Source organism: Xiphophorus couchianus, chromosome 17 (assembly GCF_001444195.1).
Source record: "Xiphophorus couchianus chromosome 17, X_couchianus-1.0, whole genome shotgun sequence".
Taxonomy (NCBI): domain Eukaryota; kingdom Metazoa; phylum Chordata; class Actinopteri; order Cyprinodontiformes; family Poeciliidae; genus Xiphophorus; species Xiphophorus couchianus.
The window spans coordinates 7,032,645-7,050,030 of NC_040244.1; the positions used below are offsets into that span (position 1 = coordinate 7,032,645).

General features: G+C 35.2%; 2 protein-coding genes across 5 annotated transcripts; both read right to left on the minus strand.

Moving 5' to 3' along the window:
- Positions 1-172: 172 nt before the first annotated feature.
- LOC114161018 (adipocyte plasma membrane-associated protein) lies at positions 173-9,783 on the minus strand. 2 transcript variants are annotated; one of them, XM_028044027.1, is made up of 9 exons: positions 9,400-9,783; positions 6,572-6,661; positions 6,306-6,427; positions 5,952-6,053; positions 5,117-5,269; positions 4,931-5,046; positions 3,724-3,884; positions 1,716-1,911; positions 173-1,449 (listed from the first exon to the last, which is right to left on the minus strand). In XM_028044027.1, exons 1-9 carry the CDS (start codon positions 9,402-9,404, stop codon positions 1,249-1,251), a joined length of 1,146 nt encoding a protein of 381 aa, XP_027899828.1. In that variant the 5' UTR covers positions 9,405-9,783; the 3' UTR covers positions 173-1,248. The 2 variants fall into 2 exon arrangements, with proteins under 2 accessions (XP_027899828.1, XP_027899829.1); XM_028044028.1 differs by lacking the exon at positions 9,400-9,783 and adding an exon at positions 8,558-8,668.
- A 519-nt stretch (positions 9,784-10,302) lies between these two features.
- usp18 (ubiquitin specific peptidase 18) lies at positions 10,303-16,838 on the minus strand. Of its 3 annotated transcripts, none has more exons than XM_028044029.1 (10): positions 16,363-16,831; positions 15,410-15,506; positions 15,174-15,313; positions 15,026-15,105; positions 14,814-14,948; positions 13,881-13,976; positions 12,787-12,948; positions 12,572-12,706; positions 12,202-12,245; positions 10,303-11,096 (listed from the first exon to the last, which is right to left on the minus strand). In XM_028044029.1, exons 1-10 carry the CDS (start codon positions 16,418-16,420, stop codon positions 11,024-11,026), a joined length of 1,020 nt encoding a protein of 339 aa, XP_027899830.1. In that variant the 5' UTR covers positions 16,421-16,831; the 3' UTR covers positions 10,303-11,023. The 3 variants fall into 3 exon arrangements, with proteins under 3 accessions (XP_027899830.1, XP_027899831.1, XP_027899832.1); XM_028044030.1 differs by having other exon boundaries at positions 12,572-12,703; positions 16,363-16,829; XM_028044031.1 differs by lacking the exons at positions 12,572-12,706; positions 12,787-12,948 and having other exon boundaries at positions 16,363-16,838.
- Positions 16,839-17,386: the final 548 nt, after the last annotated feature.

The window sequence follows — 17,386 nt, forward strand, 5'->3', positions numbered from 1 at the left end:
ATCTTCTCTGGATGGAGTCAGGATCAGGTGGCTTAGTGTCTCTGAAGCCAAATCAACCGTTAAACTTCATGTCTTTCAGTTGATGCTTGTAGAAGACTGAAAACGTCTCCCTGTCAGCACAGATTTGCACACTTGTTTGTCCCACAGGAAGCAGGAAGTTAAATAGTTTGGCTGCATTTCAGTGTTTAATCAAGAATTTTACATTTTTTAAACATGTAAAACAGATAAGACAAGAACTTGAAGACAATGAAAAGAAGTGCCAAATGTCCTATTTTTGATTTAAATTCAAAGCTGGATCAGGGAAATGATTTAAGGGATTTCTTTTTATTTATTAGCATTTTTAAAATATCCTGTATTGAGAAGCATACACTGCTTTCTGTCTTATTACTTATTAAACAGGGAAAAAGATGAAACTTGTGAATCATATCCAGATTTTTCAGCTGCTACTGATGATAATCTTTACTACAGTTAACATGGAAAAAGTTTTTTTCCTTCAAACTGATCACTTAGTTTAAAAATAAAAATGCACTTTTAAATATGTCGTGTTTTTGTCCAAATAAAGAATCTGTTACATTTTTACTTTAATTTCTTTCTTCTATTCTAAATGTCATGAAAAAGCTGAGTTTACATTATTTAAACTTGCAAAAACAGTTAAATATATTTATCCAAACTTTTAGTGATTTAATTAAATGGTGCAGGCTAAATTTATAGATTTGTCTCCATTAATATTTGGTAAAGTGTCTAAAATCAACCTTCAGCCACAACCCTGATTGGATTAAAATGGTTGGTTTCCTGACTTTTAGGGATAATTAGTTAATTAGGAAGGATGAAAGAGAGAAAAAAAATATACAATTAATAAAGAAATTAGAAAAGGAAACAAAGGAAAAAGAACAATCTGGTTCTGCGGCGGCCATCTTAAATCCTCCACCCTGCTTTTTTCTTTTTTGCAACTATAATACTTAAAAATTCAGCCAATGCTAGGAAACCAAGACGTTTCACTAAACCTAACATTTATTTCAGTGGTTTACATTAAAAGTTTAGGTCTAACTTTCAATCACAGTCAATTTGGGGATTTTTAGTTAAACTTTTATAGCTCTAGAGGTTTTCTTAAAACACATGATTTAGCAGTAATTAAAAGGGACGAGCCTTAAAGGGGCATTTTATGCCTCCTCTCCCAAATGAAAACATTATCTATTTTAAACCTCTAGTAAAAATACTTCAAATATAAACGGTTTGTGCGCTCATTCCTCAGGCGTCCAGGACAGGCAGGAACGGTAAGTCAGTGCTGCCCAGGTAGGTTCTGCCTCGGTGCTGGAAGACGTCGCTGATGGCCCACGTTAGGCGTCCATCAGGATCGTGGAGCGATCCTACAATTTGTCCGTCCAATCCCAGCTCCAGGACCAGAGCGTAGCGCGGCAGCAGGAGGTTGTAGCAGCTCAGAGGAACCAGCTGCACCAACATGAACCAGGAAATCACCAACATGTTTAACAGACTTTAAAATATCACCATGCAGACAGAAATAAGTTCTCCAAACCTGGAAAATACTGAAATGTACCTCCAGATTGCTCCCAACTGCATGGATTATACTTAATGAACAAAACTACAGTTTTAATCTGTGGTTATTTCCAGTTTAAATTGTTCAAAATATCAAGAATAAGTAATCATGTCATTGTTTACTAAAGAATAAAGTCTAATTTTAATAGAAAGCCTCCAACCTTGGCCAGGAAGCGTTTCACTGCCGGGTACGGAGCGATCATGTCCAGGAAGGGCGGCAGAAGCTTCTGGAATCGCGTCGTCGTCATGCCAACCAGGAAAGTTCCGTGGTTGCTAAGGCGGATGTTGTCAGGGTAACCGATCATGTTGTCCAGAATGATATCCTTAGTTCCTGCCTTCGGGCCTTTCAGCCAATACCTGAGAAGAAATTTTACTACTAAAAATAATATTTAGAACCACATATCATCTTCACCAGTGCACACTTCCGCTAATCCGCTAATAGCATTTTTGCTAACCTTGAAAATGTTTAGCGAACTTAGCTTCCTCTAAATTAATTTCTCCAGACAAATTCTAAAGTTTACTTTACGAAGCCCCCTAGGGGACATGGGGAATTTTTTTCTTTTGCGTTCCCTCGCAAAACTGTAAGGCTTGCATAATTGAATACTGCAAGCCTTTCTTACGGTGTGCACTGTACTTTATGCTTTAATATTAGGTTATGTGAGGTTTTTCCACAAATGTTAATATCTTATTGTGAAATATCTGAAGTTTTATATCTTTCTTTAGGATAGAAAGGCACCACAAACCTACGATATAAACAGAAACTTTCTGTAAGTAGGAAAGAAATAAAAATACGTTATAATTTGGACTATTTCTGAGTTATTATCGCGGGTAATAAGTCATCTGACAGTTTTGATTGTGTCTCTGTTGTGTTCGTAGTCTGAATGGTTTAAAGAGCTGCTTTCAGTTCCATCTTAGCCTTAACAGACATAAACATGCAGTAAAAAATAAATTGATTTTCAATCAGTGTTTTGCACCAAACAGTTAATAATAATAAACAAGTTTTCACTGAGGCTCTGTAAGAGCCATATGAATGAAATAAGTAATTATTGATACGACAGGAGCAGAGGCTTTGACACTTAGGTGTGTGGACGTGGGCGTGACGTCACCAGGTATGAATGGGAAGAATACTGGCTTAGTGTGTTTTAAGAAGCGGTGAGCGGGGCGGTCAGTCCTTGCAAAGTTTGGAGCCTGATCATCAAAATGGAATAAATCGATAATTGTGACAGAACAAAGAAAAGGTTTGGAGTTGATTGATAAACGGACAGATGAGATTCCCCGAGTTAACCCAGTTCGGCCCTTTACCATCATTAGTCTGTCGTGTTTTTAATAATAAAAACTTGTTAATAATAAAAACTGTTTGGTGCAAAACACTGATTGAAAATCGATTTATTTTTTACTGCATGTTTATGTCTGTTAAGGCTAAGATGGAACTGAAAGCAGCTCTTTAAACCATTCAGACTAGAACACAACAGAGACACAATCAAAACTGTCAGATGATTTATTACCCACGATAATAACTCAGAAATAGTCCAAATTATAATGTATTTTTATTTCTTTCCTACTTACGGAAGGTTTCTGTTTATATCGTAGGTTTGTGGTGCCTTTCTATCCTAAAGAAAGATATAAAACTTCAGATATTTCACAAAAAGATACTAACATTCATGGAAAAACCTCACATAACCTTATATTAAAGCGTAAAGTACGGCGCCCACCGTAAGAAAGGCTTACAGTGTTCAATTATGCTGCATAACTGACCAGTACAGTATTGCGAGGGAAAGCAAAAGAAAAAAATCCCCCATGTCCCCTAGGGGGCTCCGTATTACTTGGCTGTTTTGTAAACTTTCAGTTGAATGAAGTTCAACATCTGTGTCAACGGCAGAGTTAGCAAAACAAAACAACTATAAAACTTCAGTCAGAATCACGAACCAAAGCACAACCAAAAATCCAGGTGTGTAATAACAAAAATTACAAGTTTTTGATAAAAGTTCAACATAGTTTAATTTAGCATGTTAGCATTAGCTTTTGCTAAATACTGTGTTGTTTTAGCAGTACATTAGCGTTAGCTGAACTAGCTTTAGGTTTAGTGCGACTAGCTTTAGTTAGCGGTGCCCACCACTGGTTTTCCATATGAAACACCTCGTGACAACAGGTGTAAATACTCGACTGTACTTCAGTATGCGTCCGATGCTGGTCTCAGCCAGCAGCAGGAAGTTCTCGTCAGGCGACAACACGATTCCATTGGGCATGTAGAGCGAGTCCAGCAGCACCATAACCTTTTTATTCACAGGATCGAAGGAGAGAAGGCGGCCGAGGCTGTTCAACTCGATCACCTGAAGCATCAAAAAAATAGCAGCTTCATCTCAACCATTGAAGCTACAAGACAGATTTCACAAATATTACACCTCAACTAAACTTGAAAAAGCAAACCTGCAACCAAACAAGTAGTTGAGAGTATAAGCCTAGCTTAATCTGTCACTGTTACTGGTGTATAAAAATTTTTTTAAAAAGATTTAAAGAAACAACGCTTTTAGCCTGGCGAGGGGTAACTTAAGCCTGGTGCCCCGCCAGGCTGATGTAAACCCTTCAAAGTCAAACTCTGTGCTTGTGAAAACAATCTTGGTCAGTGAAGGTGATTTAGGTTTTCTTTGATTTTTTTGGTCCTGAACATTTAAAACAATCCGTATTTTCTAGACTCAAATTTACAGATGATTCAACACTTTTTCAAACATTCGTAACCAGAGTTGGACAGTAAATGCATTTACTTGAGTTACATTTAGAAAACAATGTACTTTTAGGAGTAATTTTTCTATGAAGTATTTCTACTCTTACTTGAGTAAAATTTCTGGATTTTCTACCCAGTGAATGAAGATATTTTAATCAAAAATTCACCAGACACAGACCTGCAGGTTTTGTTAAAATTTCAGTCGTTTTTTATTTATTTTATTAAATTTTTATTTTTGCCTAATTTTGTTATTTTGTAATTCTGTTATTTATATGAATAATTTTGGTCTTAAAACGATGAAAATGTTCACTTAACTTCATATTGTGGTCCATCTGATGATGTAACTTGTAGATATTAAATGAGTGATCATTTGATCAGTGACATGAGTAACATTTTTACGTTTTCACTCTTACTTGAGTAAAAATATGTTGAAATAATGGTACTTTTACTTGAATACATTTTGTGGATTTGTGGCTCTCTTCCTAACTTATAAAGAAAATATCATGTATGATGTTTCCAGCTAAAGCCTGAGAGTAGTTAACATTTGTGAAGTGCCTCTTCATCAATTCTTAATTTCTGCATAAATATTCCTCTTGTAAATTCAGGGACTTTAATTTAAAACGGTGAAATAAGGTTTCCTGAAAACCCACTTGCCTCCAGTCTGACGTGTCTGCGGCCCCAGCGGCTGGACGAGTCGGTGAAATAAACGATCCCCGTTTGGGAGGAGACTTCCAGGCCGTTCAGGAAGGCGAAGGGAACGCCATCAGCACCTGGTGACAGAACAACATTCTCCTCATTCATCTGCGTTTGTAAAAATCAGCTGAAGCCGTCGGACCGTACCGTCGGTGCTGGCCACCAGCAGAGTCTTTCCTCCAGTTTCAGGGTCGACGTTGTAAAGACCGAAGTAAGAGTCGGCAACGACCAGCTGACCGCGGCGGTCCAGGCGAACGCCGTGAGGACGACCGCAGACCGGCTCGTAGTCAGTGCTGCTGCCTGGAAACATCCAACACACGTGCTGGTAGTTTAAACTACTGTACTGAACTACTATAGCAACAGGATGTAAACATGTTTAAGAAAATACAGGATAGTAAAATGATAGAGATTATGTTTCGCTTACACATTACTTGGTAATATGAGGCGACTAACACCCTTCAACTTTACTACATGATGTTATTAGCAGCTTTTACTTCTAATAATGAACATGAATCACAGAAGCTGATGAAAAACATTAAATGGACCAATTAAAATAAAACTCCTTGAAAGTATTTTGTTTTTGAGGCACATTGTGTCGTTTTGGAGCACAATTAAGCAACTATGTTAACTTTAGTTGCTAAAAAATCGCTCTCTATATCATTTATGACTTTAAAGAAATTTGACTTTGTAATTTAACGCCTCTGTCTCTTTGAGAAGCTCCTGCTCTTTCTGAAACTCCACCTTCAGGAAATTGTCACAACATGGCTCCTCTATTAACCCTTTAACAACTTTTTTACCAGCGTTGCACTAAGTAGCTCTTATGACGAGTTCCAACAAGGTGTTTGCTAATTGCTTCTGGCTAGTCTGAAGGAGCTGAGTGGGGGAGGAGCTGTGTCTTGAAGGAGGGGCTATGTCCAGTCAGGTGTTTTGCACAACTGAATGGTTGCCATGGAGATTTAATGATTTCTTAAAGTATCCGAACCGCATTCTGGTAGATCCTGTCCCATGTGTGTGATGAGATGCAGGCTGTCATCAGGACCGATTCTCCACAGCTTCCCGTCCACCGTCCCCGTATAAACGTTACCTGAAATAAAACACGGACAAGAAATGAAAACTTTTACAACTTTCACTTCAGTTTATCAATGCAAAAACTCGGTGTTGCTCCTAAAATCAGTTTAAAGGTAAAGAGATTGGGAAGTAATGACATCTAGTGGTGAAAACAAATTACTGCCACCAAATTAATAATCCTAATTACTTACAAAGAAAATAGTTAAAAACAGGGAGTCAGTGTGTCTTATATAAGAAGGATGTAACTTTAATGAAGGAAAAGACTCGCCATGAGCATCAGCAGCAAAGGATTCTGGTCCGTGTAGTTTTCCAGTGAACAGCCTGTGGCCCCTCTGCAGTCGTGTGTTAACAGCCAGTGGCCCTTGGAGGGCTGGAGGAGGCCCTTTCAGACTGAACACACACAATTAGCAACGCCAAGCAACTATATTTAACACTAATTTTAAATTTAGTTCAAATTTATTTTAAACTAAATTTAATTTTACAATTACAACATTACTATAATTGTAATGTTGTAATTATAGCGTTGACACTTACATGTGAGGTTTGGGATCTATGGGAGACGGCAGCAGGTAAACTCCGACCGCCACGGCCAGCAGCGCTGCTAGCAAAGATCGTCTCCACAGCCTGAAGAAGAACGGGAAGAAAACACAAACAAATCACTTTTTCCATGTTTATCAGGGACGCTCCTAACGCTGCTCAGCACATTAGCTTTAATTTCCCCCCCTATGAAAAATTACGTGATAAATGTCATTACATAAAACATCTGACAGAACGTGCAGTATATAGAAAATATACAGAACTCTGATCCAAAACCGCACAGCATTCTGGGAGATGTAGGCAGAGGAAAGGATTTAACCGCTCAACCTCTCACGGCTAGCTACGCTAAGTCGGTGTAATGAACTGAGTCACTCACTCTGCTTACCTAGCAACTCATTCATTCTTTGGTTACCTAGCAACAACCTGTTAAGTAACTTGCGCAGCAGCAGTTTGAGGTTTTGCCTCACAACTGCTTAAAAATAAAAAACGTCATGTTGTGAAAACGTGAAAGGTCACGCCTCCGATTTCAGATATTTACAACAAAAAACTAATCAATAATTATTGATGTCGATTGAAACGTTTATATCTAGTTTATATCTGGACCGATTCTCCACAGCTTCCCGTCCACCGTCCCCGTATAAAGCTGTAAAAATAAGTTAAACTCTATTGTAATAACTGGGGGGAAAAAAGAAATCTTGTGCCACACTTGCTGAAGTGACCTTTGACCTTACACATGGGGAGGAATCAGGCTGCAGGTCAGTTACACAACAAGAACTAGAGGGAGAAGAAAACTGGAGCCGATTGGTTTGAAATAAAATCAAACATTTTTAACCAACTTTACAGGCTAAATGTCAATATTTTATTAGCTAAAAATGGAGATTAAACAAAAAGCAAATAGGACAGTTGGGTCTAGAGTGGACTATCTAAAAATTGGGATTATTATTATAAATAAAATAAAAAATCTTACTTTTATGTTTTTTGTTTGGTTTTGTACTTATGTTTTAATTATAAATACCTTTAATATATTCTTCTGTAATGTAGCAGTTTTCAAGTAACTTCCTGGTCAAATAAAATCCTACACTTAGAGTCCCTATAAAAAATAACAAGTAATTCACATGTAACTTTTTTAACTGGGTAAAACTTTTTTTAAAAGTCTTTTGCACACACACGCACACACTCATACCTAGGGAGAATTTAGAGAGACCAATTAACCTGACAGTCATGTCTTTGGACTGTGGGAGGAAGCCGGAGAACCTGGAGAGAACCCACGCATGCACAGGGAGAACATGCAAACTTTGTGCAGAAAGACTCTGGGTCGGGAATCAAACCCAGGACCTTCTGCTACCAACTGCACCACTGCGCAGCTTTCTTAATGTATTTTTAAAAAACGTTTTCTGTCCTTTTCTGTTCCTCATCTGGACCCAAATCTGGTCCAGTTTAAAAACTTTTTTGGATTTTCACTTAAAATGAACAAGATTTATATTAACTGTGTTGGAAAATTAATGTTGTAGACTAAATTATTATTTTAGCTATTTATTATTTTTCCTAAGAAAATATTGTGAGGAAAATATGCTATGTTCTTTGTTTTTCTAAGATTAATTAAAATACTAAAAATAATGGAATTTTAAAGTCTAATGTGCCTTCATGAAAACAAGAAAATGAAGTGGATATTTATTTTTGTTCACTTTTGGAAATTAAACCCGGATTAACACAAATAATCTAAATCTAAAGATTAGTTTTCAGCCGTTTGGCGCAACAACTGTAGATTTAACTATAACAGTTCTAAATAAAATAAAATAATATATTATTTAACTCAGTTATTTTATGACCCACCCTACAAGGTTAAAAACTCCCGGAAACTTTGAACGCAACAGTTTAACAGGTGGGAGACTTGATGAGCGCTGCGTGTTTTTAAAAATTCTCCACAAAGTAAAAAGTTTTATTTTTTGTCTGACTTTTGTAAAGTTAATTCTAACAACTTACATTTCTGGGCGTGAAGTCGGTCTTTTTTCTTCCTGCTGTTCTAACCTAGAGACGCTACATGGTTATGTAGACGAAGCAGAAAATCAAGCTAACCGGAAACAAGACGCGCTGTTCCGGCCTGGACCGTCAAAATAAAAGCACTACAAGGGGGGTAGTAATACGTAACAATTTCTTAGTCACTGTTTGGCTTTTTTAAATTTACATTTGTTTTTTCTTTAAAAATTATTTTTCCAATAAAACTTGGAGTTTTTAAACCATTTAAAAATATAGTTAACACTTAAATTTCTTATGTTTCTGTTTTTTTCTTTTGCAATGTTTGATATTCTCAAACATAAAAATAAAATGCAGCTTTAAAATGATTTCATTTGGTAAAATAAAAGCAGTGTTATTTTTCAATTTAACTAAGAAACGGTGTTACATTTTTACACAGGACTGGGTTGTTCTGGAGAAAATAATCGATTTTAAAGTTATTTTAAACTGTTGGAATGCACAGTAAAAAAAAACAAGTTTCACAAAATGGTATTTAAATTTTTGAAACAAGTCAAAAACTGGAATTTCAACCAGTTCTGACTACTTGAGATTCGCGTTTCAATCAAGCAACACTGATTTTAAAATCCAGCGTGGCTGCCACATGTTCAATCCAATGAGAGCTGCATTTTTAACCACTAAACTGAACAAATTAAAAAGAAATAGCTAATGCAACCAAATTAGTTTTTTTAATGGGAATTTCACACTACGATGCTTAAATATTTTTACTTTACAGTTTCAGGGTAAAACATTTTAAAGCATTTTAGGGACTGAATAATGGGATTATTTTTTTAAAGAAAATAAGCCAAACTAACTTCATAAATGGTGGGACTTTGTTTTGGCAGACTGGTTGGTTCGAGTTTTGTCAGCTTCACGTGTGTGAGGGTCCAGAGTTTGGCAGGGAGGAGGAGGAGGAGTCCGTGTTTTTGTCTGGCTTGTTGTCGGGGTCAAATGGAGGACGAAAGGAGGAGCTGCTGCTGCAAACAGGCGTCCAGCCAACAGCATCAACAGGCAAAAACTACAACCGGCAACGACGAGGAGAAAAGCAAACTGCTGGGATTTATGAAACACAATGACATTTTCCAACAATCAAATTACTACCAAAAACTTCAAATATTTAAACTCAGAATAAAGACAAACACTGAAATAATCTTTACAAAACAAAATCCTGACAAGAGTTTTCTTTTTATGCAATTTATGGAGCTAAATTGGAGCCTTAAAAAATATAACTGAAAAGATTTTTTTTTTTAAATTAACAAATAATTATAAAATGGAAAAAAAGATTTGAAACAGGAAAAAAACATTGAATTTGAAAAGTTTTTAGCTATTTTTTTGTTTCAGATACATTTTTGAGATTTAAAGTAATTTTTCAGTTTAAAAATATTTTTTAGTTTCAAAAACATGTTTTGACAAAATTGTATGGCCCAAACTTAGCTCCATAGTAATTAACTTTTACTATATTTACTAAAAGAAAAAAGGGGAAAAAAGTGAACACATGCCATGAAATGTGTTCAAAACACATTAATTACATTATTGTTGACAATAATTCTGTAAAACGTTTCGCTTTAGATTGGCTCCACAGCAATCTAAAACACGTCATTGTTGACAACAATAATGTCCCTTAACTTTTTCAGCAACAATAACGTTCCATAAATGTTTATGACTTAATGCATAGATCAAGTTTGAATAACCTTAATAAAATAAATAATTGTCTAATATTTTCTTTTATGAATTTCTTCTAGAAAGGAAAACTTATTGGTTATTAAATTAAAGAAAATAATCAACCAGAGAAGCATCTTCTAAAGAAACAAAGTTCAACTTTAGGCAGGTTTTTGTTCATTCATCATGGATTTTAATTGCGATATTAATTCTGTAAATTGATCTGAATATTAACCACAGAGCGATGAAATAACAGACCCAAGAAAAGCATGTAGAAAACATAAAGCAGGGAACCCAACATAGATCCCTGAGGAACCCCAGAACTGAGAAAAGCAGAATAAAAAGCACCGTTTTTTGTGAAGTTGACTGTTTTGTCTCACATCAACAACTTCTGTTAACCTTTAAAAAGTTTCATAATCAATAATTTTCACAATACCGGTTAAAATAAAGCTGGTGTGATCAAAAGAAATTTAAATACAAATATATTTAATCAGATATTAACATATGAACCCTACAAACATAAAAATGAGTCTTATTGCTGAAGTTCCCTTAAAATCTCCCCTGTCCAGTGGACGTCACATACTTTAATGCTGGAGCGCCATCTTCTGGCCTTTGTCACAAACTGCTGGTGTGTTTACAATCCTGACAAGCTTCCTTAAATGGTTAACAATATTTAACAAATATAATCTGTCAATAAAAGATAATAAAAACACCATAAACCATTTGTAAATAATTTATAATTTTCTATGTTGCATCATCAACGTTTCTTCTTCTATTGCTTCAGCCAGACAGATCCGGTTGTTGATTGTCTTCTTTTGGATCTTTTCTGTACATTAGCATATATGCAGTCCCTCTAAAAAAAAAAACCACACAAACAATAAACCGATTTCAGAGGAACAGTAAAACTGGATTTCCTTTTTTTTAGCACTAAAAAAAAAGTTAAAAAGTCTGGCAAACACCTGAATTGATTAAACATTGAATAAAGTTCTTGAGTAATAAAATATTCCATTTATAGCAAAAGGAACCCTTAAGTTTTCTGATTTAGGAACTGAAAGGAATACAAAACTGATTCTTTAGCCTAGCATGGAAGCTAAGCTAATTAGCTTATTCCATAAATAATAGCTGAGATGATAACAAAAACAGGACAGACCTTCAACTGTTTTAGATGGCAGAAGAAAAAACCTCTGAAAATGAATCAATTTGTTGTTCATGTTTAAGAACATGTGCTAGCTAGTGTTAGCACTGCAGTAGAGCTAGCTGTAGCATAAAGTTAGAAAACCGGCATTTTAAAATTTTAATAAGAGGTAGCATCAACAGTAATGTCATTATTTATAATGACAATTTTTTTAATCTAGTTAAACAACTTTAACTAGATTCCTATTGTTATTATTAGACAAGTTAGCGTTAGCCTTGTAACAAAGTTAGCTGCTTTTGGAAGTTATAAAGTACTTCAGAAATTCCTAGGATCAAAGGTAATGAGGTTGTTTCATGAATAAGTTTTGTAATCTGGCTACAACTAAGGCAGATAACTGCAATAAAATAGAATAAAAATAAAAACTGAATCTACACATCAATTTATTGAGTCTGTTTAATTCTTGCTATCTATATAATCTAGCAGTAGCACTGCAGAACAGATAGCTCCTACAAGATGCCGGGAAATAATTTGTTTAAATCGCTTTTGAAAATAATATCAAAAATAATTAAAATAATTTACAACCATTAAGGAAGAGAACAATAAAATAGAACCTGAATCTACACCTCCATTTTGTGGTTGTGTTTAAGCTAACGTTATAGCTAACTGCACAAACTAGCATCCAGTTGTTTAGATCTCTTTGAATTATTAATGAAGCAACACTATCAATTAACTTTATTCAGTAATGAGAATAATATTCATTATTTTATAAAATGTGTTCTTACGTAGAGAACATAATACAAACAAATCTTTATGAGACAGTTACCTGTAGTGATGTCCTTCAGTTTTCTGCACATCTTCCCAAGAGGACTGCAAGTTGCCAAGATAATAAGATATTGATTTAATCACAGATTTGCACAGAAATCTGAAATATTTTTAGAGAAGATCTACAACTGCAGCATTCAAAGAGAGTATTATAAACCTATATAATTATATTAAACGTTATGAATTCAGAATTGTGTTAAACTGTTTATGCTCTATAACTTTAGCTTAAGGAAAAATTAAAAATTTGTCAATATAAATTCAACAAACATTTTTTGTTTTATATGATTCAATCATAAAAATAATTGTATCCATGTCGATTTTTTTTTAAAAGCCATATAACTTTCATTGAAATGAGACAGATTTAAACATACTTGAGAAACATGGCTGTCATCAGCATAATACCAGCGGTTGCTCACTCTGTGGCGGACATAAGCGGTGTAATGTCCCCACATTGCATCGCCATAATGCACAACCACAGCATATAAAGTATACCTGCAGTCATTCTGCTAGAAAAACAAAACGTTTTAATTTAAAAATATATATATATATATATAATATCCAGATACTCAGCAAAAAAGTCAGGTACCTGAGTAAAGTGTGAAGAGAAGGTTTCTCTCTGAAACTCAGAGAAGTTGAATGTTTCTGGGAAAGTGACTCTACAGTTGAGTTTTCGGGTGAATCCACGTATATTTCTGAAGCGTTTCAATTGTATGCACAAGATTTGAGGCAGAGAGCAAAGCTTGACACCCTGAAAAGCAGATTTAGAGGGACCACTTTAGTTTATCTGAAATAAAATTTGATATCAAGACAGCGAGTTTTATCTAAAAACTAACACAGGCCTGGTTACTGTCAGATCTGAAATATCAAGAAATCCCTTAAAACTAAAGCTGACGCAGCAAAAATAACCAATTCATGTTTTTATAAATCTTTCTGATCAAAACTACAAAAAGGCTCCCTTTAAAAACAAAAGTAACAGCTAGTTTTAATAATTCAAACATCAAATAAGCACAGAAAACCATGTTAGTCCTAGCTAACAGAAGCTAATATCCGCTAATATCTCCGCCTTAAAGGGTTCAGCCAATCAGCAGCAAGGAAAATGAACTGTGCTCCCTGATTGGCTGCTTTCTAAAAGGCAGCCAATAGCGTTTCAAGTAGCACTTTCCAGCTTCCTGGGCCGCGTTTTCTTTGGAATACTGTATTTTCGGTTGATACTATGAAAATATTCCACGAATAAGCAAATTTTTTTACAAATACTTTCAAATTACAACCCACAGAAAATCCGCAAATTTCCTGTTAGCATAAAAGCCACCAGAAAATTTGGCTTCATGCTAAGTAAATACAGTGAACTCTTACGGTTCAGAAAATTTGCATAAAAGCAAATTTTCCGAACGCTTTCATGCTAACTTTCTGAACCATGTGGGTTCGCTGTGGTTTTCTGGATTAATTGGAGATTTTTGCTTTACTTACATTTTATTTAGTTTTTCATTTCTTTAATTTATATTTAGCACTCATAATTATTTTTGAATATGTTTTGTCTTTTGGTCCTTCACACCACCATTACATAACTTCTAATTTTTGCATTTTATTTCCATGCTTTATATTCTTTGGCTCATCAGTTCTTCGTTTGTTTATTTTTATCAGTTCTCTGGTGAACTGATAAAAACTGAAACCCATCCTGACCTGTTTGGTTGGTGTCTTGGCTTCACACTGTGCACAAAAGCAGCAGTCAATTCCCCGCAGCTCCTGCTGCTCGAAGAAGGAGATCATGCAGTCCTTCTGAAAAAGTTAAGAGTTAAAGTAAGAACCAAATAAACTGACAAGAAGATAAGCAGTCAACTGGGTGATAAATTGATTAATGAATTTTTGGCTTTTCAAGACTTATTTATTTGAAAATCTGGATTATTTTCCACTAATGTTCTCCTTGTGTTTTAGTTCAGAGTGCTTGTTTGACAAATCTGTTTTACTTCTATTTATTTGGATTTCGAATTCAAAGCGATCAAAAAACATTGTTTTAAATAATAATAAAGTCATTAAATTAGACGAATGCAGCAGTAGTTTTATGAGAAATCAGAAATTTGCTTTAAAAAAAATTTGAAATTTTGAGATTAATCAAATTTTCTAGAAAAAAAAACTATATTTTTGAGTTTCAAAAGTTGAAAGTTTGCTAGATTTTATTTTAAAGTTTGAGATTAACCTGGGAAATTTTTGAGACAAGATTCTGACATTTTTGTTTTGAAAGTCACATTTTCATCTTTAGACTTTTTTATGGCTGTTTTTTTTTTTGCTTCAATTCTTTTTACTTTTAAAATAAATTTCCAGGCTTTCAACAACAATCTCAAAATTTTTGACTTTTATCTAGTAAGCTTTAAAAATATATATGTATTTTTGTTGTCATTTTAGCTTATATGTACGAGTTAGCATTAGCTTAGCAATGAAGCTAGCTGCTGCCGTTAGCTAACTTGCAACGAAGCTAACTAGTTATACGATAAATTTAGAACATCCTTAAACTTGAGGTTGTTTACAATGAGTGTAACGTTTTAAATGTGGATATGTTGAATTAAATTTTATTTTTTAGTATCGCCAAGCTTTTAAGAGCAACAAAAGAAGACATACCAGAGAGTTTCGGTCGTCCTTTATGTGCAGCGGCAGGCTGAGCAGGTGACTGTCCCGCGTTTGAACGTTGTTACACTCCAAACATTGCACCTGCGTTTCCACTGAAATCTTATACAAATTCTGGATTTCAAGAGCCTGGAAGAAGAAAAAAATAATAAGTAAATCCTGCCTAGATGAAGCATTAAATGATAAATCTGAGAATGAATGCCGACCAGAGTCCGGTCATCCATTTGCCGCTGAATGAAATCCAGAATGGAGAGGAAAACTTCGTCTGCGTCGTGCTGCACACTCACTGCAAAAACAGGAGCGTGAAAAGGTGGTCAGAGTGAGACCTCTGCGGTGCAAAGATGGGTGTCTTACGCCGGATGCGGTTTCTGTCCAAGCAGCGGAGGAAGTCCATATGAGGAGCGGGATGAGGAAGGTCTTCCTGCATCATCTTCAGGATCCGCTTTAGCTGGAAGGGAACATTATCTTCTGCTCTCACACCGGCGGATTTCCACCTTAAAATAAAATTATAAAAACACGTTTGTGCTCCGTTTTTAGGACCCCAGGCTAACATTAGCTTATTAGCTCATTTTTGCTGTTAATTAACTCACTTTTCTAATATGTCCGCCAGCTCCCAGGTGGCGTTGAGGGTCTGCAGCAAAGTGTTGGCGCAGCAGGACAGATAGTAGTTAAAGAGGCCTCTCATCTCTGACGGAGGAAAACAAAAACAATTAGTCAATTACGATATCATAGATGTTATTCTTCTTGATTACATTTTTACTTTTTGACAGCCAAAAGTCAAACTGGTATTTTTAAAGATTTATTTTGATTTTATGGATGACCAAAATTAAGAAAATAATGTGTTGATTAAATTAGGAAGTCATGAAGGAAAGAAGAGGATGGAAGGAAATGACAGAAAGAAAGAAGACATGAAGTGAAGAAAGGAAGGAAAGAATAAGAAAGGAAAGACAAGATGTAGGAAGAAAGGAGAGAAAGGAAATAATGAAACAAAGAAGAAGAATGGGAGGAAATAAAGAAAAAAGTACTGAAAAAGAAAGAAGGAACAGAGAAAGGAAAGAAAACAAGGAAGGGAAGAAGGTAAACAAAAGGAAGGACACTAGGAATAAATGAAGGAAAGGAGGGATTAAGGAAGGATGCAGTGAAAGAACATTTAGACAAGACAGAAAAACGACTGAAATATTATTTTTCCTCCAATGTTTTTTTTCATCCAAATCTGAAAAAAAACAACATCCTTGAAATCCCAGTCCAGATTCTCTAAACTGGGTCAGAACCAGCAGGTCACCTCTGAAGAAAACCAGTGGCCTAGTCAAAGTCGGAGCTCAAATCTACTTGGACATGCTGTGGCTGTTTGTGCTGCCCTCTAATGTGCCTGAATAAAAACAATTCAGCAAATTGTCACATTAAACGAGTTTTTACAATTAAAAAAAAACAAACCGCATTTAATCAAATTAAGCTTTAAAATAAAGTTTTCCTCCCTGTTTTTACTTTTTAAAGTCCAGTAATAAACCTTCGCATTTCTGCCAAGATGGGACGCAGAACTTACCGAACTCCCTGCGACCCAGAAGGCTCAGTCTCAAACAGGATATCCAGAAGACAGACATCGGAGCGGAACTTTTATCTGTTCGGTTCGGTTGGAGGTTCCGAACCAGAAAACGATCAGCCGTTTTTGTCGGATCAGCTGGGTTCTGTGTCCGGTCCGTCAGAATCAGCTGCGACACTTTCGTTCTTCTTCGCTTCCCTGAAAACGAAACTTAAACCTGCGCCGATCAGGCAAAACATTATGACCACTGGCGACGCTGCTGGATGTTCTGGTTCGTCACATCCACGCGTGGAAAACTTTGAGTTTATTTCCCGCTGAGGGGCAATATGGAAGATGAGCGGAACCAAATGAGCCGAGTTGATGTTTAAGGATAAAAACGGACAAAATCAACACATAAAGAGCTTTTTATCAGGGACATTATAGGAAAAAGGAGTAAATGTCATCCAAAAAACTGAAATTTTGAAACTGAGCTCAGAATTTTTCTAGAAAAAACACTTAGAAATTTCTAATTTGACAAAATAAATGAAACTTGCAAGAGAAAACCTGAATTTTTGAGGTTAAATCTATGTATTTTTTTTTAAACTATTGTAAGAAATTCTGAATTAATCTTAGTTTCTTTCAAAGCAATTTTTTGACTTTTGAAACTCAGGATTTTTTCTTGAAGTTTTTTCTTGAACATTTCTAAGTTTAATCTCAAAATTATTTCTTTGCTAGCAAATTTTCAACTCGTCAAACTCAGAAGTGTCCAGGTTTTTCTAGAAAATGTTTTAAGATTAATCAGTTATTTTTCTGAAAAGTTTTGACTTTTCAAACTCAGAAATTCTGTCTTTTCTCCTGGAATATTTTAGATTAACCTAAAAAAAATTAACATCTTTCTAACAAATTTTCAATTTTTGAAACTCACAAATGTTAAAGTTTGTTTTCTAGCATATTTATAAGATCAATCTAAAAATGTTAAAGTTTTAAAACTAAACAATTTCCAGTTTTTTTTCTAGAAAATCTCCGAGATTGTTCTCAAAATCTCAAG

Coding starts and splice junctions, on each gene's coding strand:
- LOC114161018 (XM_028044027.1), bottom strand. Junction 5,047..5,116: donor GCTGGTGGCCAGCACCGACG/GTACGGTCCGAC, acceptor TTCTGTCACCAG/GTGCTGATGGCGTTCCCTTC. Junction 3,885..4,930: donor GCAGACACGTCAGACTGGAG/GCAAGTGGGTTT, acceptor TTGATGCTTCAG/GTGATCGAGTTGAACAGCCT.
- usp18 (XM_028044029.1), bottom strand. CDS start 16,420: ATGTCTGTCTTCTGGATATCCTGTTTGAGACTGAGCCTTCTGGGTCGC. Junction 12,246..12,571: donor ATGACAGCCATGTTTCTCAA/GTATGTTTAAAT, acceptor GGCAACTTGCAG/TCCTCTTGGGAAGATGTGCA. Junction 11,097..12,201: donor ACTGAAGGACATCACTACAG/GTAACTGTCTCA, acceptor TTTTTTTTTTAG/AGGGACTGCATATATGCTAA.